The 25754-nt window shown below is 43.8% G+C and overlaps 1 protein-coding gene across 2 annotated transcripts; it reads left to right on the top strand.

Annotated features, from left to right (window-relative positions):
• The first annotated feature begins 10618 nt into the window (after window positions 1-10618).
• anp32e (acidic (leucine-rich) nuclear phosphoprotein 32 family, member E) lies at window positions 10619-18775 on the top strand. Of its 2 annotated transcripts, none has more exons than XM_048993612.1 (7): window positions 10619-10754; window positions 15192-15341; window positions 15547-15669; window positions 16088-16247; window positions 16548-16681; window positions 16806-16869; window positions 17279-18775. In XM_048993612.1, exons 1-7 carry the CDS (start codon window positions 10638-10640, stop codon window positions 17359-17361), a joined length of 831 nt encoding a protein of 276 aa, XP_048849569.1. In that variant the 5' UTR covers window positions 10619-10637; the 3' UTR covers window positions 17362-18775. The 2 variants fall into 2 exon arrangements, with proteins under 2 accessions (XP_048849569.1, XP_048849570.1); XM_048993613.1 differs by lacking the exon at window positions 10619-10754 and adding an exon at window positions 13018-13226.
• Window positions 18776-25754: the final 6979 nt, after the last annotated feature.

Raw genomic sequence — 25754 nt, 5'->3', positions numbered from 1 at the left:
TTTGCTTGTGTTCGCGATGCTCCCCGAGATGGAATACATGACACGGAAAATTCAATTTCACACACTTTTGTTTCACACTACACAACAGTCCTTCATTAGATCAGATTAGATTAACTTCAGTAGACAAACTGACAGACAGACAAATTTACAAAAAGAGAACGTACAAGTTAAGCAGATAGATAGATAGATAGATAGATAGATAGATAGATAGATAGATAGATAGATAGATAGATAGATAGATAGATAGATAGATAGATAGATAGATAGATAGAGCAAAGGCACTTCTTGTGGTTTTCCACTTTTTGTGGCTGGCCACATTGATTTGTGATCCTATTTGATTTCTCTGCCGCCCCATAGTTAAGGGGGACCTCCCTTCCCATTGGTCACTTCATTCAGGGCATTATGTGCCATTCTGCTCGCTGTTCTTGAGGGGGGAGGGGTGGAGAAAACCATCTTAAGGCTTCTGCGCTATGACTCGAGTGTCAGCAGGGATGACGGAGTTTGTGTGACTTCCCCTCCATACATAACTGCCGGCATGGAGCATGTGAGCAGTCTCATACAGAGAAGGTCACATGACACAGAGATAGCGAGTCGGATCCTGTTACTGCTGCCGCTGAGCCAAGGTGCACCGACAGCTCCACCTCCACCAATGGGAAACAAGGCCAAGGTTAAGGCTGTGCCCGGGCACATGCCAGTGATGTCACCATGCCGCTTTTTGAAGAGCTGTACACGGTCCAAGTCGGTCCAGGCTTCCAGGGAGGGGGTGCAGCAGTGGTGGTGGGTCCATCCAGTCCCCTCATTAACACCCGGAGAGCACTCAATTGGGGCATTGTTCAGGATCCCCATCAGGGGGGAGATGGGGGGGGGGGGCGGGTTGTGATCCCATCTTCCAACCCACAGCCTGGCAATTGGTGAAAACAGATGAATCACCAGTAACTTCTAAACTCCATTGATGGGCAGGGCCATCAGATAAAGGCGATATTCTTAGGTCACTGCTCCCAAGACTCAAAAGAAGTTTAAGAAATAAAAAGTAGTGTAAGTATTGTCACATTTTTTTTCCTTATTGAAACCAGAGAGAAAAAACACAGCTTGAGTTTGTTTCAAATGCTTTTCTGATTGTTTATTTTGCACCTTCAGGAAGTTCATATTGAATGTGGGAGCAATCATCTCCCTGATCCCACCAAAGAGCTTCCATGTGTTGGCATCTTTGACGATCCGAACATCGATAAAATATTTCTGAAACAGCATCTTTTATTTATTTAAATGTCACTCTTTGTATTATGTCACTTGAAAGGGTAGCTGCCATTTTCTTGTGATTTATGAAAACAGTTTTGCATTATTTCTGTGTGTTTGATGGCAAAGTTTTCAAATTATGTTTATCAGAGTCATACGGCACAAAGCAGGGGAAAGGTTCTCAGTAACACTTACGGAGAACTAGCAGAGACGACAGAACCAAAAGCCAATGACAGCTCATACCCCTCAGATCCCAATTGGCTCGTATGCCAAGCAAAAAGAAACAAGCAAAATATTTCTCAAGCTGTCAGAACTCCCAAGAACCCTCTACTGAGCCGTAAAACTGATCGCTATCGTAACTGAAATCCACAAATGCTGGGGAAGACCGGAGACCTTCGCACAAGGCTGACCCCGGAGCTGCCAGACCAGGAAAAAAATTCACATCTGAACGGTGGTGACCCTGAAAAGGACAAAGCTTCTGACCTGTCACTCTCCTAACATTATGACTCGGACGCATCACTGAGGTCCCACAACAAAGGCTCAGGAGGGGCCACGTCAGGCAGCCCACATATTATTAACATAAGCGGGATGAAACCGGTTTTGTGACCCAGCACAAAAGACTCATGCATACCTCTATCTTCCTGTGCCGGCCGGCCAACGGGGGAGATCAGAACTCCGGGCCAGAGAGGAGTGATCGCAACACGGGAAAAAAACGAGCCGGCAGGAAATTTCTACGATCCATCTTGCGAACTGATCTGATATCACAGAATCCTTGAGTTAATCCACTTACCGTTCTTACAGTGAGACTTCTTATCTTTAGCCGTGACGATTAACACTGAAGGTTTCTGGGCTGACAATGAGCACAAAAACAGCGGCACACAACGCTTACGGACATCAGAGATCTCAATTCAGCTGTGATGGTTTAGGCAAGGCAAGTTTATTTATATAACACAACTCGCACACAAGGCAATTCAAAGTACTTTACAAAGGAAGAAGGATACGTTTAAATAATAGACATTAAAACCACATTTAAAACACAAAAAAAGTCTGTCTAACTGTAACTGTCTTAGGTAAACTTGCATCCCTCCCAGAGGCTCTCAGTGGTTTATAGTAACAGGTCTGCGTTGTGTGGTGCATGAGCTGACATGACGTGCAGGTCGCTCTCCCGCTCTCTGAGTGTTTATGTTGCTGCCTAAATAGTACAGAGTAGGATTAGAGCCTAAGATTTGGAAGCCTGATACTGAGGTTGTTGTCATGGCAGCGACCCTTTGGTCAGGGGCCAATGGGAGCCTGATACTGAGGCTGTTGCCATGGTAGTGACCCTTTGGTCAAGGAGACAATGAACAGGAGCTCGCCCTGTGTGTGAGCCTGTATATGCAAAGAGCATCTGTGAAACATCAGTCTGCTGATTGGGGCTTTGGATGGCCAGGCTTGAGAAAAACTCTTTAATAGATACTTTAAGCACTTCAGCTAAAAGTTACATATGCCCCTGGTGCCTCCTCAGCAAAATGACTAAATTTGACCATCTGAACTATCTGTATTTCAATAAACTCTTTGTGGTCGCACCAGGAAAGGCTGGAGTAGCCTGGAATTAATTAACCTTATCTGGCGACTTGAGAACTCACATCTTGACAGTTTAAATATCACGCTAGGGGAGATAACCTGCATTTGACTTTGCTAAATTTCTGCAAAGGCTCTGAGCACAAGCTACAAGCAACATGGACCAAGTCTCGGGGTCCGCAGTGAGATGTTACACTGATTGCGGGGTGGGACGTGCTCAGGCAAGCTGAGAGCTCTGCACTTCCTGTCTGTGGGAGAGGAGGAGAGGATCGTTCCCTAGGCAGCAGGGGAGCGGGATGGGATCTGTCCTGGAGATTTGGTGACAGGCAGGAAGGGGGAGAGGAAGCCCCGGGGGCTGCGTTTGTGTTGGCCCGACTGTTTTCTCACGGAGTTAGAGGCCTGGAAGTAGCGGCGCATCAGGTGTTGCCTTCTACGGGATTTGGGAGGAAGAAGAGAGGATGTACATCTTGGGGTCGATTGTGAACAATGGCAGCTCAGCCAGCTGGGGTCATGTTTACTGGGTGACGTTTTTATACTTCTTAGCGTATGTTTTTGTTTTTTTAATCAGCCGTGACCATTAACCTTTGGCGTACGGGCAGAATTCACGTGGAAGCCTGCTTCACGAAACGGAATGTGCGATGCTTTGCGTTAAGTGTACGATGTACAGTTGTGCATGACATTGTAATCCTTGACCTATCGGATTCATCGGTGTTGTTCTCTTGCTACCCTGTTTGGTGCTGCTTTGTTCTGTTGTGTGTGTTCAACTTTCGCATTAAAAAACAGTAAATTATTCATTTAAAAAATCATGACCATTAACACCCTAGGAGTACAATGGATGGCAAACTGGGGCACTGGTTGGATTTCCATAACTCTCATAAGATTTTTGACTATTGGCTACAGAAGTTGAATCCAAAGGTGTGGCTGAATGACTATGCCCAATTCAGTGCTTATCCATGCCATAAGTCATTTCGAACCTGAGACCACATGAGTCTATGTGCTATCTGCTGACTTGGCACCATTGTTACTCATTTCTGTTATTTAATCGGTTTATGCTATGTAGCACTCTGACAGGTGCTGGAATTCATTACATTTTTCTTTCACCCAAAGTGACACAATTGAATCCCTAGAGCAGCTATAGGTTTAAGAGTCCTGGTCAAGGCTCCAATACTCGTATTACTTTTCCTTTCCATATGAGCCAGCAACCTTCTGATTACAGAAGAGTCACACCAATCCAGCCCAGTCCAAAAGTGAGAATGTGCAGGGATCCTGAAACCGTGCGACTAATGCCTGATTTATATCTCTGTGAGGAATCTACAACATCGGTATGGCGTAGCCACGCACCGTACACCGTAGCCTTCGCCGTAGCCTGACACACGCCTCTCCAAAAATGTAAATACGTTAAACTGCTTGGCAACGTCGCCTTTTCTCCTGCTCCTCCTTTCATTGTTGTTTACAGCTTGGATGATTTTACTGTGAGACAATTAAATTGTGTGTAGCTCATTGCGCGCCTGCTGTTTTTGCTATGGTTTCATATGGAATTTCATATATCACGGTGTGACTTTTTTTGTAAAAAATATTGCAATGTTTACAAAGTAAAACAGGAGTTTAAAATAAATTAATTTCTCACAAAGTATGAGTGATTTAAATAGCAAGGATAGAACTGCTTATGATATGAACTGGTTATGAGCACGTGCAGAGCTCATGTAAAACAGTGGCAGTACATTTTAAACTGATTTTTAAATGTCTACTAGATAATCTTGAAGTTTTGTTTCCTATGACATAGTAAAAAAAAAATTGCGAAACTTAACCCCACTGAACTCAGCCAGCTAGCATTTTGGTGATGTTATTGCAGAATGACACAGTCACACCAATGTACAGGTATATATGAACATTCGGGAAAAATCTATTAGCAAATTCCTTAAGTGTGTAAGGGGTCAAAACGTTTAACATTCGTCCATACGCAAGGGCAGCTCCAGATGGTAGCGATAAAAATTAACCTGAGAGCCCAGGGGCTTCGTAATGGGTCACATCTGCGAGGGTGTCGTTTGACGATCGAGGCTTGTAGATTTCTTCGTTTTACTGTTAGAGATGGGACTCACAAAACGTGAAACATTGGGATTAATAATAAGACCTGGAAACTTATATAAACCTATAAACCTCAAATGTGAATGTTTTCAAACACAAATTACGAACAGGCAAGATGTGAACAAAACAGATTCAGTTTAAAAGCGGCTTTATTTTGCTCCATATAAACCGAACACGCCGTTCCGTCGGGGTTACCAGCGGTAATTCCCGCAAGGCGTTACGCACCGTGAGCTTTTTGACTTAAATACAATTTGACTTGATGCGCATTCATTGCCGCCTAATTGCACGTTGTTTGAACTTGTATTCTTTTTGCGAATCCTGACACCTGTTATTTGCCTATTTCGGCGCGGGGGCTCCTAATTCACCGTATTCTTACATTGTGAGCCGCTTCCTGAGCGAGTAATTGATGACGTCACCCCGGGCTTGCGCTGGACATTGTTTGCTTTGCTCATACTCATACTATTGTATTCCCAGGGTCACTGCTGCTCTCCTGGGCTTCGGAGTCTCATCGTCTAAACTCCCAGTCCAGCTGATGTGGGAAATGTTTCCTCAGTTAAACTGCCTTTTCCTTGCACTCATGGGAGAACGGAGGTAGGCTGTAAAAGCGTTTCAATAGCATCCCTTCTAACTTTCTCATGGGACATTCGAAGACCGGAGCTATTTTCATATTTGGGAGTAAATTAAATTATTTTTAATCTGCATTATTATATAAACAGTTTACAGAGGGCAACATCGAAACTAATCTCAGTGAGACCTTAAATATATACATTCGGAACCCAAGTTGTTCATTCTTAGTCAAGTAATCAAGACAATTGACACAAATTAAATACACAAATTCTATAATACTAAAAGATTACATTTCATTACATGTTTAATATTTAGACTGATATAATTTTAATTGAGTTTGTGCTGTAGGCCTATGTGTAGCATTGTACAGTGAATTCTACAGCTTATGGTTAGTATAAAGAACTATTTCAATATTATTTGTTGCCTCATGGGTTTACCTCGTATTCTCTGGTTTCCTCCTACAGTCCAAAGACATGCCGTTTAAGTTAAATAGCATTTCATAGACTTTAATAACTTTGTGTGTATTGGTCCAGTGATGGACTGGTATCCTGTCCAGGGTGGACCCCTGCCGTGTGTCCTATGAGGCCCTGCTTTGGGATCCAGGTTTCCCTGTGACCCTGACTGGATTAAGCGGTTAAAAAATTGATTATTTATGACTGAGAATTTCAGAATGATGCATTACAAATTTGCTACTTGAAAGAAGAGTTTGCTTATGACTAAGTTGCTTTTTGTGGGACTTGGGAACTGCAATGTATCCAGATGGCTTGGAACTGTGGATACGGAAAAATCCTACTGGATGGTGGAAGATGCGAAAGAAACAAATATCATTTGAGTTACCCAGCATGCGCCTGAATCCGACATCCAGCTCCCCGAGGCCCGACTGTATCTGACCATCTCAGAGTGATGGGAAAATCCGTCTGCTCTCTGCAGGCAGCTGGCACATCGCAGTTTTTTCCAGAGTGCTGATGTTGCGGTTTTCTGAAACATGCCCTGGAACACAACATCTGGATCGGTTTACGTGTAAAGCAGACGGGGTGTTTGTGGGAGAGAATGCGAGCGCGCATGACTAGGGGACAGAGCAGAGGCGTTACACTTGGTGTGGCGCTCAGGAGCGAGCGGAGGGACACGAGACCGGGCGTGAGCAACGCCTTAGCGGAGGTTCCCAGGGTTGTTGGGAACCTTTAGCGGAAGGGCATGACGGGGGCAGTAAAGTCCTGCGAGGATGGACGTTGTGCTGGGAAACCGCAGAAATGCTAAGCATCATCCCTCGCAGCAGAGGCCCTGGCCTCATGACGACACGCGAATGTCACATGCTGCGGGGATGTCTTTATTTTTACAGCTTGTTCTCCAGCATATAACTTACACTGAAACCTTACACTGAAATTCTAGAATTTTAAGTATAGGATTTTAAAGTGTAATTCACTGTTTCTTATCTGTTTAACAATCAATCTTCCATACCCCTTGTTCCATATAGGGTTATAGTCAGCCTGGAGCCTATTTGAAAAGGCTAAAGGCAGAAATTCAAAATATTACTAAAAAGTGTCATACCTTGCCTGCCTCTACATGTAGTCCATTCTTTGGAGTCACTGAGGGATTGAACGGTGTTGAGAAGATTTCATTTTGAGTCGATATCCCTGCTTAATCGAACAATGTGATTATTCACTTAACATCAATCTGAAAGGTCTTCCACCTTATCTGTATCTGGAATATTATAAACTCTTCCTTGTGTATTAATAAAAATTACTTTACATGTCTTGTTTTTCGTTCGTATGACACTACACTAAACAGGATATCAGATGCATTACTATTGGTATGTGTTATAAAATTGCAGCGTGTCTGATTTTGGAGGCAAATGGAAATTTTGCTATTTTGCACGCCTATTCTTGTGAAAAACAGGCAGATTTTAGCAGAGATGGAGATTTCATGTGCAGAGAGTACAAATCCAGACCAAGGTTTTGTTTCAACCAACCAGTTGAGTATTAAGAGTCGCAGTCACAGAGTAATCAGTTGACTGGTTGAAACAAAATCTTGGTCTGGATTTATACTCTCTGGACCTCTACCTCTGGATTTTAGTAAAGAATAACCAGATCTACTGTGGAACAACTCAGTGGGACTAAAGAATATCTACTCTGTCTGCCCCTCTCTACCAACCTCTGTACCAAGGTGGCGGTGGGGGGGGGTTTGTATTCTGGGATACGTCCAGCATTATAGATTGGGCAGGGCGTGTATTTGGAGTCCTGGGATATGTCCAGCATTATAAACTGGGTGGGGGGCGGGGTATTTTGAGTCCTGGGAGATGTCCAGTATTATGATTGGGGGGGGGGAGGTACATGCCAGGCAATCACAGGACATACAATCAACAGTTAGCCCAGTCATAGGCAGGAACACCAGGGAGCAGAGACAGCATTCGCCCCCAGAGGTCACTATGCCTAGTGCTGCAGAATAACAATCCTCAGTGATTTAAAAATCTTCTGGAGGTAACCTCTTCCTGAAAACCTTACACCATGTTCCTGTATTAGTTTTCCTGTCTCTACATGACCATAGCCGTGAGTAATTTATATTATTCATGTTTCAAAGTACACATCCCCCCAGAGTATGAAACTGCAACCACAAGCCCAAATACCTTCTCCATATGCCAAGCAGCTGATCCTCAAACAAAAGCCAAACTCTGAGTAATAGTTTGTTACTATCCCTGGCTACGATCATGGATCGACAGGCCACGCTGCCTGCAAGGCCCTGAGCTAACACTTTGTAGATCACTGTTTCCCAATCCGGTCCTCAGGAACCGACAGACAGTCCACGTTTTTGCTCCCTCCTTGCTCCCCGACAGACGCAAAAACGTGGACCGTCTGGGAGTCCCCAAGGACCGGGTGTAGAAGGTCACGGCAGGGCTGATTCAGTCTGAGGCTGCAGAGCTGAAGCCATTCCGGCTCTTCTATCACACACAGTCGGGGTGGGGGGTGGCCATACATGTTTTGTGGGAAGGTATCAGACAGCAGGAAGTGCATGTGGAATGTTGCCATGGGTGTTTTGGAAAAGTGGAAAATTCCTCAGGCTTGTGCTCTCCCCCCCCCCCCCCACTCCCCCCCCAGGTACTTCAGAGATTGTGGGGGATTCTTGAATGATGGGGAGTGCTGGAATTTAAATGAATTGCAGTTGTTAATGTGGATAGGAAAGACAGACCCCAGACATTCTCCCACACACACACACACACACACACACACACACACATACGAAAGAAAAGCCTCTGACACATTCAGACTGATGCATTTCAAACAAACGGAAAACAACCCAAAGCCCATGTTTCATCTAGAAACATCTCACCCCTGTCCTATAATCAAGTAAACGGATTAACTGATTTAATTAGCACATCTGAACACATATTGTAATTGTATGGACAATGTAGTGTGAGTCTCTAGAGATTCCAAAAGTAGGTTTTTTTTAGAATGTTATGATTCTGCTACTCTGTTGCAAGACTGGTGGGGGGGGGGGTGCTGTGTTACTTTGTTGAACAAGGCTGCACATTATCAATGAATGATTGTACTTATTCTAGGATGTTTATAACTATTCATTTATTGCAATACACTGACCGTACCAGCACACTCCTAATTGAAGAATGCAAGCCCAAACATAAGCAACTCTTAAAAGGGCAAAAATTATTCTTTTATTCCCTAGGAAACTAATTTAGCAGGTATGGGGAGAAACGTACGTGGAGGATCCTCCTCTCTTAATTTACAATGTCACAAATACAAACAGAATGCTTACATCAAACTACATAAATAATTGCAGAGGAAATATGACAAACCTAAACACACAGGACAGCAGAATTATACTTAAAACAGTTACTCTTTTTTAGTGATCACTGTATTTCTTCCATTTTGCCCATTTTGGACATGAAATGTAATATGTCAGAAATGGGAATTGCAGCGTCTGGTAAACACAATGGAGTATTTCCATGTGCCTTGATTTCTGTCAGGATACAAAGAAGGCGAGTCGATGGCCTTTCATGTTTAACAATGATGTTTTTTACACTCGCGGACGGCTCCTCTGCAGAAGCTAAGCTGCCACTTATTGTGGGTTTTGCATCTGAATGAGCAAATGCTTGTCTACTGTCAGTGTAATGTCCCTGTGCCCTGACAGGCCCTTAATGGACACTCAGCTGCGTGCCCAGACAATGGGGCGGCTGAGTGGGCCACAACAAAGTGAGAACTGGCCCTTAACGCAGGCAGGACGAGTCGAGGCCCCGACCCAAGACACACGATGGGCACAAAATGGCTTTGTTTCAATTTTGCACGATCTGCCAGTCTTCACCATGACAACAGACAACTTCTGACATTTGGAATTTTAGAAATAAGTCGGTTATTGTCCACCTGATGCTAACTAGGTAGCTTTGAGGTAAAGTTGAGTTGGAAAAAAGGAAATACGAAAGAAGCTTTGTGCGATAACTCCCTCTGGTGATCATTCATGTGAAATGAGGCCTAAACAGCAAAGACAAGACAATCAATAGATCTTGATGGTTTGATTCACATTTATTATCATAATTGTTTTGGTTAAGAAATACATTAATAATGTAATCCTAAATAATTAGGATTTGCTAAATAATAACATGTATAGGACTTTGCGTTTATGTTTTTAATAAACTTTTTTTTTTTCTTGCAGCTTTGCAAAATGACTCATTACTTCTTAACAGATTTCAGTCTTAAGAAAATGAACGCAGTAGTTACCAGTCAACAAGAAGTTGTGCAATAATTACAGGTAATTTTTAATCACAATCAAGGAGCATTATATTCTACAAATTTGCATTTGTGAATAAAATACTACACATGAATTTTAGGGCAAAATTTCCGTGCAATTTACATTTAAAAAATTATAATTAAAGAAGTGCCATGAGTGATAAGAGTTTATATAAGCTATATTTGTGTTTTTGTTACTTTAAGAGTGAAATTTGAAATGTGCGCGCTCTCTGTTCTCAGCAGCGCAGATAAATTCACTATTTTAAATATATTTGTTATGAGCGACAAAAAGCCAAGGACTTCGTTTTATCATTAGAAGGTTTTCGTCGAGTATTTTCGTTGGACTTCATCAAATATCGTAAATCCTCGGGGTGCTGCGAGCCTTCTCGCGAGAGGTAGGCACGATCTCGCGCATGCGTTCTCCAAATCGGGCCAAGAATTGTTTTGGATGCAGGAGAGATGGGGTGGGGTGAGGAGCTGAGTGACTTTGATAAGGGCCAAATCGTTATGGCCAGACGACTGGGTCAGAGCATCTCCGAAACGGCACGGCTTGTGGGGTGCTCACGGTCAGCCGTGGTGAGTACCGACAGGAGGGAAAAGCCACGAACCGCCAGCAGGGTGCTGGGCAGCTAAGACTCATCGGTGCGAGATGTGAATGGAGTCTGTCCGGTGTGGTACAAACCAACAGACGGGCTACTGTGGCACATAATTTTAATGATGGTTACGAGAGTAATGCGTCACAGCACACAGTGCATCAAGTCCTGCTGCGTACGGAAAGAATCGGAACCGGATCTTCGAGCGATGGAAGAAGGTTGTCCGTTTTCTGTAGCATGTGGATGGCAGGCTGCCCAGCTCCATGCACAGCAAGGCTCTGTGTGTATTTACACATTACTCCCGTAATCAGCATTAAAAGTATCTGTGATTTCTTATGCATTAAACACGCCTACGAGTACCGAATATCGTCTAACCGTAAATATATCCCAGACCTTGATTTGGACAGTCAACATTGTTCACTTCACGTAGGCAGTGTTCATAATGCTTTGACTCATAAAAGTGTATATATGAGCAGTGAAATGTGATTGTTCATCTGATATAAAATGAAATATACAAAGAATGTAATTACACAAGCCTCTTTCTTCACTGGTAATAATATATTTTTTTAATTCCCAACTCGTAGTTTTGAAAATTTATGGAAATTTTCTCCCAAATGCCCACAAAAAGCATAAATTACCTAGGATTTATGAGTAATGAATTATTGAAGTTGTTTAAATGTATGGTCAGCACTGTTTAATGTTCTTGACTGAAAACAAATGCTACAAAATGATAAAAAAAATAAAAGTTATGATTATAATGTATACAAGTATGTTGATTATCTTGATTATCAGATAGTTATAGCCTATATACCAGTTTTGTGGTCGTTAGCTTTAAACATTATGAGCTGTATATTTTCTGTTTTAAAGATATAATTTGACCTGGTAATGTCAACCCCCCCCCCATATCAAACTCACTCCTGCACCCTTCAATACTGCTGCTCATGTTAGTAGAAATGTAAAGGGCCAGTTCTTTGCACGCAGCACTAAAAATGCAAGAGTAAAGGTAATATCTAGTAAAATGATAATGCTGCATTTTGTCATTCTCCCCTACAGATATTTATCCAGTGAGAGTAACACACAGTAGGGACATCAGTCTCCATCAACAGCATCAACATTAAATTTCATTCAGAGCCTTTAATCGTTAGAATGTGAGCCACAGTGGCCCTCTGGTGGTCATTTTATGTGTTGCATATTGCATATACTCGTCCTAGTCTTTCTCCAATAATCCATCTTTCAATCGTTTATTCCTGGTCATGGTCGCGGGTCTCTCTATTCATTTGTAAAATTGCAAATGGTGAGCATGTCTAACTTAAAATGCTCGAAGATCGAAATTACAAACCATATACTTTGCAAATATAGAACATGTACAAATATTGAATATATGATTTAAACCATTGTTGTTTATTAATAAGGGGAAACTAAAATTATCAATCGTTTGTCTTTGACAGCCATTGGTGAATCTTTTCAATCACAGTATAACGGAGGTCAGAATCCTTTTTGAGATACAACTCCTATGTCATTTTTTCTAGATAAAGGTACGGAGCAGAAAACAAGTTGCATTATACTTATCATTCTAATATTATTGACCTTCGTAAAGATTATGACGTTACATCCATATAAAGCTTCGCTTATTTCCAATCCTGACAAGGCCAGTACTAACATGGGGATAGAAACTTCGGCCTATGATAGCTGTTTCGTTGGGAACATATTGCATAACAGATGGCGTGGCTCGCTTTTCTCCTTTTAAGCCTCATGCAAGCGGCTGTATGTGGGCAGCCATCTTGCATACAGTAGCACATAATGTCAAGCAATCGGGCCTATGTTTGCCTCTTTCGCTTTTAAGCTTAAAACGGTACGACGACGGGTTTTCGTGTGAGACGTGATACTTCAGAAAGTGATAACTCACTAAATATCTGAATGCTCCTTGTGCATAAGATTTCTTATATCTTTAAGTCTCACACTGCACTTCATAACTGAGAGGAATAAGACGATTTAACGTTGACCACGGTTCTTAAGTAAAGGCGCCAATGAAAACAAAGAGTAGGAGGGATCAAAGTTTAAAAGTACTATATTGACAATGGCTTTGACAAATAGGAATTTACTGCGCGCGCGACTCTGCCCAATCGCATTGCAATTTGAAATACATTATGTTGAGCATGACAATCCGTTTGATTGGCAGGAGAAGCTTCCACTTAAAATTCTAAAAACGAAAATTTGCCAATCGTATGGTTAAGAGGGCGGGCCCTGATAAACGGGACTGGGTGTGAGATATCATGGAGGATCAGTTAGCGGTCAGCAGCCATTGAAGGAAGCTAAGCTGTGGGTTGGAGCCCCGGAGTTTCTGATATTTAAAAGTAACGCTTTAGGTAGTTCCGAGCTTTATTTTATTTTGTTCCTCGAAATGGAGATGAAAAAGCGAATCAGTTTGGAGCTGAGGAATAGGACCCCAAATGAGGTATGTAGTTTCACCATTATTTATTTATTTATCTTTTAAGAAACGCAAGGAGGAGGCTAGCTGGCTCGTCGGTGTGAAGCGCTGCGAGGCGGCTTGCTAGCTCCACGCTCACGTCCCGGCGACCACATGGCCGCCCAAGCGGACGTCGCTCTAGTCGCTCTCGGAAGTTTAGCTATGGTGGAAAGTCCGCTCCCGTCTGCATGGCTTTCGCACTAACAGAAGGTCGTTTCCTGTAACGTGCACATATATACGTGGATATACAGGCTGGAAAGGCTGGCCGAGTAGTTTTATTCATCACGCTTTAGCCAGTTTGCCCTCTTCCCTTCATTCTGACTTTGCTTAATGATATTTCGCGCTTTGATTACTTGCCGTAAAACGCCATAATTATTTTGTTGGAAGGCTGCAGAAACTTAGTCGCCGTAACCCTTTTGCGGACAGGTTATTGTTTGGCTCTTTCGGTCTAAATCATTCGTGTTAGTTAATTGTACAAAGTATTTATAAATCCATGCCGTTTATGCTTCTCTAACTATGGCCTCGACTGCTTCTTATTTAGAGTGCAGTTTGCTCGTTTTAATGGGCATCACGCAGTGGCGCTTTAGTGCTGTGATGAGACGAACAGGTGAACTTCGCGGCTTCCAGGGCAGCAGGGCATTTTACTGTACGTGGAATTTTCACTATCTATAGCTTTGACTCGATCTCCCAAAATTAGGGAATTACTAATATTTGCGTTGATTAAAAAAAAACGTTTCGCTGATTGTTGCACAAAATTGTTTGTTTGGGTGGCGATCCCTCGAGGGGGTGGTGACTACGTGTGAAGACAGTCAAGCCGTCCTGACGGGTTGAGTGAGTGGAAGTCATTTTGTTGTAGTATCCGTGCATCTGCCATGATAGCCAACACTCAGCAATTCACCCCACGCTACGTCCGACAGGCGAACTGTAACAACGCCGTGCGTTGTAATTAATACCTAAGTTACGTGGCTCGGACCCCACAGAATGGCTCTCGCCGCAGTTTCCCCCCATTCTCGTTATTATGTAACGATAACGCGCGGTGCGGAGAAACCGGTGACATTCCCAAGTCGCAGATAAACACTGGGACACCCGCCCTGATTACTGTTTCCCGACTCGAAGCGATTTGGCAGATGGCGAGGACCACCTCCCCATTGACTCGATCGGAACAACGCCCCCGAGCCCCATGGAGATCGCCTTCTCCGGATTACTTCCCGGCGGTCACTGCTTCGGTCCCCGCGTTCTGCCCGATAAGCGTGTGCCCCCTTCACGCGGCGCCCCATAGCCGCTCGCGCGCCTTCTGATTTCACCGTCGCGAGCGAGACCACCTTGACCGCGAGGCTGCCGTGAGCCTCGTGAGGCGCGCGCAGGGGGCGCATTACCCCCTATTCGGCGGCCCGCGATACTCCGCGTGTTGGATCATCACGTACCCATGTGATGTGACCGGCGTGCCTCGTCAGCCTGTAACGGGAAAGGGTAGAATTTCCTTGAAGCTGTTTCGCTGGTTTGTTGTGCCATTAGTCAGTTAAACTCTCATGTAATCAGTCTGACTGTTTTCTCACTTTTGAAACACGATAAAAATGGCACTGCGGAGCAGGTTTCTCACAAAATGCCACCTTCTGATAAACTTGCCCGGTTAATGAACAGAGTAGCTTTCGAAGAGTTTTTTTTATATATTAACGTCGACACGTTGTAATTATACACAGGATAATAGCAATAACCCGATTTTTGGTGTTTTTATATGTGGTTCTTATCAGTCTGAACACAGGTTTTTGTAAACGAAAGCAAGTGTGACTCTTATCCGTGCACGTTGGAGGGCAGGGCTGCTTGTTTCTGAAAGTGCAAGTATTTGGCAAAATGGCGGTTTTACACAAATAGCATAGGCAGGAAGAGCCGCTGGAGCTGCTCAAGATTCTATAACCTCCGTTTTCCCCCTCAACCCATGTCTGCCCCCTTCAGGTGGCTGAGCTGGTGGTGGACAACTGTCGGTCCAGTGATGGTGAGGTGGAGGGCATGACAGAAGACTTTAAGGAGCTCGAGTTCCTCAGTATGGTCAACGTGGGTCTGACCTCCCTGGCCAAGCTGCCATCTCTGCCCAAACTTCGAAAGGTGCGTCTCCAGCTGTGGTTCCGTATGTCATGAAGCTCACGCTAGTCTGTTGAGCTGGTTCTGATCCATATCAATAGCAAAGTCTTATCCCTTGCGTGGAGAATACTAAGCTAGAACAAAGCTCTGCTGCTTTAACTGCATGCAGCCAGTTGAGTGTGTCATAATTTTATTTTTTTAAATGGTGACGGTGAATGTCTTAATTTAGCTGGAACTCAGTGACAACAACATCTCAGGGGGCCTGGAGACCCTGTCGGACAAGTGTCCCAACTTGACTTACTTGAACCTGAGTGGAAACAAGATCAAGGAGCTCAGTACATTGGAGGCACTGGTAAGAGAGATCTCCGCTTCTCCAGTCACTGTGCTGGTCACTGACTGCTTAGTGTGTTCTTTACATGGCATTCCTTAAGTTTGAGGTCAAGGCGAATTGGGCGGGTGATATGTAGAGGCTGTTAATAACACGTGTTAATTGTTGGGAGATTCTGATGCCGTCACCACCCCCATTTACCCATCTAATTCTACACAGTAGGTATTGAGTTACTTTCTGTATCTTGGAGTTGGGATCTGCTGTATGTATGGGAAATGTCGAAATGCTGCCTCCCTCCTCACATTACTCTAGGCTGCAGTAGTAAAGCTGCCTTTGGATACTTTGGTCACCTTTTAATGTTTGTGCCTCGCACCTTATAGACCCGAATTGCTAGCTCCTTGCTAGTCCTACTCTAATCATTCAGTTTCTTGTTGCTGAGCAGCAGAACCTGAAGAGTCTGAAGAGCTTGGACCTGTTCAACTGTGAGATCACCACCCTGGAGGAGTACCGAGAGAGCGTCTTTGAGCTGCTGCCCCGGGTCACCTACCTGGATGGCTTTGACCAGGAGGACAACGAGGCCCCCGACTCGGAGGCTGACGATGGTGAGGGTCGCGATTACGATGAAGAATGAGCAGTATGGCTTTTGTTTCGGGCTTGATGTCTTATCAATTTTAACCAGGTTAAAATTTACCATTTGTTGACTTAATTGTAAAACCTCAATTACCAGTTTTTGTGTCAGCTGTGATGTTTGGCTTGAGGTCATTTCAGCTGACTGCCATAGTTATAAGTTCTTCCTAAATTAGCCTTTTCTCATTCATATACTACAATTTGCATCAAGGAGAACCATCATCTTTGTGTTTTGATGCTTTTTAATAATGAGTGTACTTGGTCTTTGTATACAGAGGAGGATGAAGATGGGGAGGAAGGATCTGGTCCCACAGGAGAGTATAATGAGGAAGATGAGGAGGAGGATGAGGAGGATGGTTCTGAAGGGGGCGAGGTTGGCCTGTCCTATCTTATGAAGGACGGCATCCAGGTAATGCCCTTTGGATTTGCTATCCGCACCAAAAAATACTGTAACCTTTTGTTAAAAAATCCCACCTTTTATGCAGTCAATGCTAAAACCAATATTTGTGTCATCATACTTGATTCTGCTTCAGGATGAAGAAGATGACGACGACTATGTGGAAGAGGAGGAGGAAGAAGAGGAAGGAGAGGGTGAAGGTGACAGTTCTTGCTCAAATGAATATATCTCATCTAGTTATCCTGTGAAGGCTGTAGCTACAGGTTGCCATTGGGTAGATGGTGGTTTCTGAATGTAAACTCTTGCATTATTGGATGTTTTGCATTCAGTTTGCATTACTTCAGTGTGTGATGTGGTTGGAATTTGTAGCAATGAATTGGATTTGATTCTTATTGAATCAAAGTAAGGTGTTTAATTTAGGCTCAGTTTAGACGGTGTTCTGTATCAGTGGAAACACCTGGATTTTCTAGGATTGTTTCCTTGGCTATAGAAATAGTATTTAAATCTTCTTGCTGTGAAAACTATAATGCATCTGAATGGTGTTGAAGATAATATGCGACTCCAGATGTCAGGTGTCACTGGTTGTTGAATCGGCGTGTTCCTTTGCAGATGAGGAGGAGGAGGGTGTCCGGGGAGAGAAGCGGAAGCGGGATCCTGAAGACGATGGAGAGGATGATGATGATGAGGACTAGCTATGCCCTGCGTGGAAGCCCGCGATCCTGAACTAAGCTGTAGAACAAACACCGGACGTGTGATCATTCAGTTTAATTTTTTTTTCTTTCTGTACCATAGATATCACAGTAGAGGCTTTTCTATATATATACTATTTTTAGAAAGGAAAGGTATTCAGCGATTCATTGATCATTCCAAAAATCTTCCCCTCATCCTAGACATCTTGACAGGCGAGTGTTATGAGCATCTGAAACCGAACAAGGGCTCTTGTTGATGGGGAAACTAGCACATGGTGACTTGAAACCTTGTGCTGTTCCTTGTTCACAATTTGATTTGCCCCAGTCACCTTATCAGGCATTTGGGTCTCTTGCGGTAAGCTGCCCTCACGTCTTCAAGACCTCTAGTTACCCAGAATCAAATGTTTCTAGGTTGTATCCCTGTCATCCATTTGGGCTTCATCATCTGTCGCTTGGATGGTGTTTGTCACAGAAAGGCAGCTCCTCAATGGACATCTTCATCTTGAAAAATACTCACCCTTTCAAGCCCGAAATCCTGCCTGCTACACGTAGCCTTGCACTGTTCGCTACTTGGTTTATTTCCAGTGCTTCTGTATTGGATAGCGATAATTCTTTTTAACTACAGTTTAGTTGGACATCCACTGTTGTAGGCTGTTCATATTTAATTGAATTGTTTTAGGTATAAGAGTTAGGGTGACATGGGTGGGATTGAGGTTTATTTGGGAAGGTACTGGAAAATGGGATGTTTCAGTTATCCAGGCCGGTATTGGACCTGGACAGATTCCTTCCAGTGTGTTCTATTTAAAGCCATCTTCAGAAACCTGAAGGACTAATGACTGACATTTATTTTAGCCAATCAGGTTAAGAGCTAATGTGAAAATGAACTGAGACTGAGAATCTCTAGGGCCGCCACTCTTTGGCCCTGATAACTCAGGGTGATTGGTCATAATGCAAAGTGCTGTGGATTTAACCAATTCAAAAAGTAATTTTTAAAAAAATGGGCATACCAGGATGTTTTAAGCAAGTGGTGACTTGAGGCCATGCCTCTTTGCAGTAAGACACAATCACGCCTGAAAGTACCTTTCACTTTGTCAGGCTGTGGACGAGTTTTAGTTTTCCTTTGTTTGGTATTCTACAGAGTGACATCTTTACTGTTTGTATGGCAATATGTATATAGTATGAGTTCCAGCTGTATCTCCTGGGGTTTTTTTTTTTTACTTTTTATGAAACAGATCAGGTGATTCTTTAGTCCCACAAAACTCTAGTGCTGGTTTTTATTTTTTTAGTTTGTTTTTTTCTCTTTGGTCTTGCTGTTGTGACAGTTTGGCATTTGTGTGCTGTAAACTTCCTAAGATGGTTTTTAAAGAAAAGGAAAATGCTTTAAAATAAAAAAATAATAAAACTTTAATCTCTTTAAGCTCCGCCTTTCTCCTCTCTTACTCTAGGTGCTGAATTAAGTGAATGGTCAGACACCTTTTGTACTAATGAAGTGTAGTTCAACAAGCCAACAGTTCGTATGCTATCTAATGCAGTGATGATCGCTGCAAATGTGCCCTGTTACTTGGTCTTTGGAGGCAAGTAGTCGGTATGTCTCAAATTGCATTTGTACTTGTGTGTGTGTGTCATACGTTTCATTAGTGCGGGTTCACCTGATCTGCAGAGCTTCCTTCGCACACTGAGTTGCCCGGACTGCAGTGGGCAGCAATGATACGTCTGCTGGTCGGGGTATTACGGTGAATCCACCATCTGCGGATCAGCACAGAAGACTCATCAATAACTAATTAGGCCACCTCGCTTCAGGGGGGCAGCCCCAGGGACAGATGGAGGGGCCCTGTGCCTTCGGCACCCGCTCGACAGACGGATCTTAGTGCTGCCCCTGCCTTCCTGCGACCTTGCTGACCCCCTATCTCACTGCCCTTCGCAACCTGGCATTCCCCGTGTGTCAAAATGCAATATCAAATAGGCAGTCACTTGTAAGCTGCCAAGGAGGGAACTTGGAGTGGCAATAGATTTTAGTCAATATTTTGTTTGCTCTTGAATAAAGGGTTACTCATAGGTGTTTCAGTCTTGGGACAATGTGGCTTTTTGTCTGAATGTGTTACGTATTTAGGGCTTGTCTTCTAGAAATGCAGAGGAAAATACCATGACTAAGTGTTTTTTTTAAAGTGATGTTTCACTACCTCCTGCCTGTCTACTACTTTATGTGCCATGCAGTGCCTGTTGCCTTCAAATATGTTTGGAGGCTTATTTATTTGCCCACCTGTTTCTAGAGTGATGGTGTTTTTTGCATTAAGGGAAAGAGCGTCATCGACACTTAAATTCTGGGTAATGTGCCTGATTGGAAACATCTCAAAATTAGTTAAAAGTAGGGGATTAGTTAAGTCTTATATTCTGCCCCCAAAGTGTGGAATTTGCAGCGCTGGACACGGTAAGCACGAACTATGTCATTGTGAAGTCTTACACTGAACGTTGACTGACAGGCTGACAGGTGCTGACAGGCGCCACGTGACTTGAACAGTGGAGTTTTGGCCAATTACAATAAATCGTAAAAAAGGTATCATATATATATATATATATATATATATATTATAATTAACTTTATTATTTTTATTGTTGAGGATGAAGTTGTAGTTTTTGCTATTTCTAGCCTTAAATAATAGTCTTAAATATTAGTGGTTAATGTATGGCCTCCACGTATAAATCATTATTTTATTCCATCCATTTTGAATGCATGTTCGTCGGCGATGAGTTGGAGCCCATCCTCCTACGCGGGGGCCAGGCGGGGGCCAGACAGGCTGCTGCAGCATTTCGAGGCAGCGTTGCTCAGTCCCGCGCTGACGCCGTCTCCGCAGTCCGTACAGGCCGCATGCCTTCGGAGGGCGAACCTGCCGTGTCGCCTGTCATCATGCTTAACTGCACGGGCTCTGCCACAGCAGGGTCCCGCACTGTAATTGTTCTGCTTTTGGTTCCTTCGTCGAGGTTATTCATTCAGAAAATAAAAGACGCTTGACAGATATTTCAAGTGCAATTACAATCAAGACCGAGCTCAAAATGGACGCTGCAAAACATGCAAGACTTCATGCTATACTCCGCCTCTCCAAACATACTGCGAACATTATGATTACAGTCATACTTTAAGCTTCTGTTTTAACCCACATTTTAAATCTCTTATACAAATCCGGGCATGTAGACTAAGCGGAGTGCAGGGATTACTGTAGTGCTACGACAGGAACACCATCGTCCCAAAGAGAACTGGACCGCTTTAGTGAGTGTCACAGAATCCTATTTAAGTGTAAATTGTGCACAGCACATGCTTGATGTCTCTGTACTTAGCCAAAGGAGGTCCATCCTGCCGTATATAAAAGCATTGTCAATGATGATGAATAGCTATATTAGTTTGGTCAAAAAAATAAGTAGCGCGATTCAGATGTTAATAAAGAACGTAACTACATCACTTTAGGCTATGTTTTACAGCCAGTATCGTGGCTGCATTAATATCCGAGACAGTGAAAATTAGTTCCCGATTTATACCCTACAGCGGCACCTAGAGTTCGTGGGTGAAATCACGCAGTCCTCTGAGACCCGTTGAAACCTGCGCAGATGGCGACTGACGGTGCAGGCATCCCGGACAGAATCGCTCCATGTCTTTTGGGGAGTAAGACCCCTAATTTGCTATTACCGTGACGGGAATGTTTTCATCCATTTTCTTGATGTGCCGTAAATGTTTTAATAATCATCATATGCTGGAAACCTCACATGACCCTGACATTAAACATCTTTTTGAAATTGCAAAAATGCACTAAAAAGTGTATCATACCCTTATTTTCATGTATTTATTTATCTCCAGCTCAGGTGTTTCTGAATCATTAAGTTTATCTGAACAGTTTGTTCTTGGTTAGTTTTCCTTTTTTCTTGACTAAGTAACCAGGAGTTTCGTTTCTGGCTAAATTTTCCTAGTTCATCTCAGCATACGGCTGGCTTCAAGCTAAAGAATTGGGTGTATTAAATATATCCAGATGCCGTGATACACGAATACGAATTTTTAAACAATAATAGATAAACATTTTTACTAGTTTAAGAGTCGTCATGTGCCTTACGTGTATGTTTAGAAAGAAATATTACATAATATTTCCACTAGATGGCAGTAAAGTCCACATTTGAACCACGTTGGAAAAAAAATGAAATATTGCTCTGTTTGCATCATGTATCTTACGTATTATGTAACAAGATTTAATGGTGTTAATAAAAAGATTAAACGACCGTAGCATCTAGAATAAGAATCGCAGTTATGTTTTTATATGGAAAGTTAAATCACCGTGTTGCATCAATACACTGGTTTTATAAATTATTTTTAAAAAATCGTGGTGCATTGACAATACAAATGAGTATATGCAAATGAGCAGTAGTGGCCTAATGATTAGAGACGTTCACTTGTAATCAAATGATTGTTGGTTTGAATCCCTTACCAGCAAAGTACCCCTGAGGTACCCTGAGGAAGGTACTGACCCCAAGCACTTCTCCCCGGGTGCTGAATTAACTGCCCCCTGCTCTGTCATATATGGGCTCAATGCATAGGACATATTTCATTGTGGTGTGTCATCACTTTGACTTCACAATAGCAATGCTTCTATTGTTCTGATATGAATGTGTTAAAAGGTTTCTAGCTTATTTTTAACTTTACATTTTTTTCTATATTATAAATCTACATATTATAAATGTATACCTGCCATTTCCTGGATTTTCAGTATTCCCACATATGGGAAACATAATGAGCATCTAGAGAAAGACCGGAACTACAGCGGAAGTGAAAGCCCCGTTTCTTGGGGGGTATGAATCACTTTGTAATTGACACAAATCCAGTATGATTCTTTTTTCATACATTTCAAGATGCTGTGTTTGAACGGTCAAGGGAGAGCAGCATTGCACCAGGCCCATATGAAGTATAGACAGGTGTTACATGGAGTGCATCTGCTCTCTGTCTCCCCCCCAGCATTTGTGGATAGCAGGGGAAGTGCATCTCAGGTGCCCGCCCACTCGCTGGCTGGACCTTTAGAACATTTGGGTTTCAGGTACCGGGCCGCAGTACTGGCGACACCATTGATACCACCTTTGTGGGTAGCAGTGGGCATTCCGACTGGCGATAATGACTGAGGTGTCAGCTGGCTGTTTCAGCCAAGAGGCCAGACATATCTGTGACTTAGGGTCGGTAAATATGCAGCTGTATCTACCATATTGGACTGTTACACCCTCTGACCCAATGACAAACAGCGGGGACTATGCGATCGACTTTGAGACCAGCGACGCCTTTGGAGAATGCATGTGCTGGAGTCTACGCTCTTCAGAATGAATAGAAGAATGCCGCTGGGGCAGTGGATCCGTGTGTGTCTCACTGCAATGCTCTGTGTGTGAGTGTGCTATTGTGTGCACCTCCCTGTGTGTGTCAGAAAATGAGAGCGCCGAGGAGTGGTGGTTGGCGGTATGGGTGGGATGCACTGCGTGCCAGTTGTCTGGGTTACAGTTTCCGGCTGATCCCTGTACCTCGAACCACGGGTGCAGTTTTCCAGCCACATTTATCTCCCAACCCCCCCTTGCAGGGGTGAACAACAGCACACCGTCCTACAGACAGATTCATCCGCGCTTCCCAGTCCCACCCCGGCATTTCCAGAAGCTTCTTTGGTGGTCGTGTTTATTTACGCAGGCAGGTGAGGAGGTATCTTGAAAATCTTCTGAAATCGGAACATTTTCAAAATATAGTGTTAGGGTGGAGGTGAGGAGACCTTCTTATGTTCTGTTCGTTTACCATCAGGCCTGCGAACCGTTTTATTTCACCTTACAACCATAAACTACAGCCAAGAAATGAATATTTAGAACCTGTGTTTTTTTCTTACTTTCTGGGTTGAATGGCAGGCACTGTTACACTGTCACACCCTTCTCTCCGCCTTAGTTGCCCCTGGCCCCGCCCACATATATATTTCCCAGCCTACTGCAATGGACTCCCACTTCCCTCTAGCCCCCTCTTCCACCTTTATGTTCCATCCAGCCAACCAATCAGGGGGTCACCAGGCAGTTCATGCCTTATATGGAGAATCTGGGCTACAGCAGGGAGAGCTCACAGCAGCCATGCTAAAGAGCTGCCTGGCTTTTGTTGACATATGGCACTGTGCGCGTCTCCTGACTCCTGGAGTAGCATTGTCTGAGTTATTATTACACCCTTTGGGAACGGGAGCAACCCGGAGAAGCGTCAGGCCTCCTTTAAGTACAGAAGGGGCACCTCCCAAAATGCTGGATGTGCTCATTATTATGTATGAAAGCTGGCGAAACACACTCACACACACACGCTCCCACACACACACACACACACACACACACACACGTACAGGGCAATCAGCAGCTGATACGCGGTTCTCAGCCAGTCTCTTGGTGTGGAGTGAACGTGGCGGGATTAATCACGGCTGCAGAGGTGCCACTGAAACGAAGAGTCACACAGAAGCAGCGCTTCAGCAAACGGAGACGCGGCAGAGCGGCGCTGGAGGGGCCAAGGCTGTGGTATGGAGGCGGGTATGGGAAGTCCAAGTGGAAGTCAGTCCATTTGCAGAGTGTGCACAGCTGAGGGGTGGGGTTACCGGGGGGTGGGTGGCAGCATGGGGTAATAGGCTCCCCTCCAATACAAAAATGCTATGGATCAAGTTTAAAACAGTATTTCAGGGGAGAACTGCCTCCCCCCCCTCGACATTCATGCATTATCGCTTTTTTAAGTTGTTTAAATTACGCTTTTATGAAGCACAACTTGCAATCTTAGTCCTTTAAACAGCTGGCCATTTTTACTGGGGCCTTCTCTGGAATGCTCTCTTAACCAGGAACTGTCAGAACCGCGAACCACCATGTGACCTACGTGTAATTTACCCTTTCCTGCCTTTGCCCTGCTCCGGGCCACTCGCACGCCCCCAGGGCTGCAGAAAGCCTTTTTGCGTGCTGTGGCTCCTTATGATTGCCCGAATCTGTGATTTTTTGCTAAATGTAACCTGTGCCCAGAATTACAAGCGGGGAGCTTTTAACGTTGACTGACGGAAGGTGTGAGGAGTGGGTGGGGAGGGGGGGGCACTGTCTGGTGTATGAAGGCTGAGTCAGGTGACTCAGTAATAATTCAGTTCATCCACCCTCGCCCCCAATGTAATTATAACTTGGTATATTCAGCTTAGCCACCTCAGTACCAAGCTCTGAGGCATTTGCACTGAAACACACACACACACACACACACACACACACACACACACACACACACACACACACACACAGGTTTGTAATTATATCTTTGTGGGGACTCTTCATTCACTTCTATGGGGAGAACTCTAATCCCAACATGACGACTTGAACTCCTACCCAACCAAGTAACCAAATAAAATACAAGAGTGTTTGCATGTTTAGTTTTTTGATTGCAGTCACGAATTTTTAGAAAACTGAGTGCCTGGTCCCCATATGGTAAAAAAACAGGTATTCATCACAGTGTGAGGACATTTAGTCCCCACAAGGTAAGGTACATCTGGACCACACACACACACACACACACACACACACACGCACGCACGCACACACACACACACACACACTTGTGCCCCTCTCCCCCACATCTGAAGCTGTAGACCCAAAAAAAGCCAAACAGCTGTGACATTTTCCCACGTGCAGGCCTGCCCCCCCCCACCCCCCATCCCCCAGTCACAGCCTGAGAAACCGGTTGGAATCACCATGGCAATCGCACCAAAAGGCTCCCCCAGGAGAAAACCAAAAAATAAATATATCACAGCAACTGGCAGTCATTGTATCATGGGGGGGGGGAGGTTGGTGGATTTAATGGGGAGTCTACTGTCAACAGGGATTTATTTATGATAAAGAGAATAATAAAGAGGATCGGTATGTATTACATTAGCAGTCGCCATTAGACAGATTTTTAGTGTTTGAGATCTGATACTAGAAACGTATTTTATGATTTATGCTAAAAATCAGCTGTAACATTGAGTACATATTACAGTTCATTACAGGGAGGATTAATGGCTTCTGTTCTTGTTTTGACTGTGCGATGACTCCACACTGATAACAGTTAGCGGATCCACATGGGCCGGGCAATCAGCATCCTCCGTTCATCAGTCATCCAATCAGATGTCACCTGATGAGCCACAGCTTCCTGTTCCTGTTGTTCTCAAGCCAGTTCGCTGTCTACAATCATTAGGGATGTACGAGAGGTGGAGCCCATCTCTGTGATGACGGACCATATTGCATTTCTGGGCAGTCAGCATTAAAAAAAAAAATAAAAATCACCTTGACATTTCGAGCGATGGTGTTGGGCAAGGCGGAAATGAAAGATGGCAGTCGAGATCAGAGCCAGACCTGAGCGCCGAGCT

This window comes from Brienomyrus brachyistius, chromosome 23 (genome assembly GCF_023856365.1).
Source record: "Brienomyrus brachyistius isolate T26 chromosome 23, BBRACH_0.4, whole genome shotgun sequence".
NCBI lineage: Eukaryota > Metazoa > Chordata > Actinopteri > Osteoglossiformes > Mormyridae > Brienomyrus > Brienomyrus brachyistius.
This window is presented reverse-complemented; position numbering and strand designations above follow the sequence as displayed.

Bases quoted from the DNA above. Each gene is read 5' to 3' on its own strand.
- anp32e (XM_048993612.1), top strand. From the start codon at position 10,638: ATGGGGTGGGGTGAGGAGCTGAGTGACTTTGATAAGGGCCAAATCGTT. The intron at 15,342-15,546 runs GTGCGTCTCCAG...GTCTTAATTTAG, and splicing joins CTCTGCCCAAACTTCGAAAG to CTGGAACTCAGTGACAACAA. The intron at 16,682-16,805 runs GTAATGCCCTTT...ATTCTGCTTCAG, and splicing joins TTATGAAGGACGGCATCCAG to GATGAAGAAGATGACGACGA.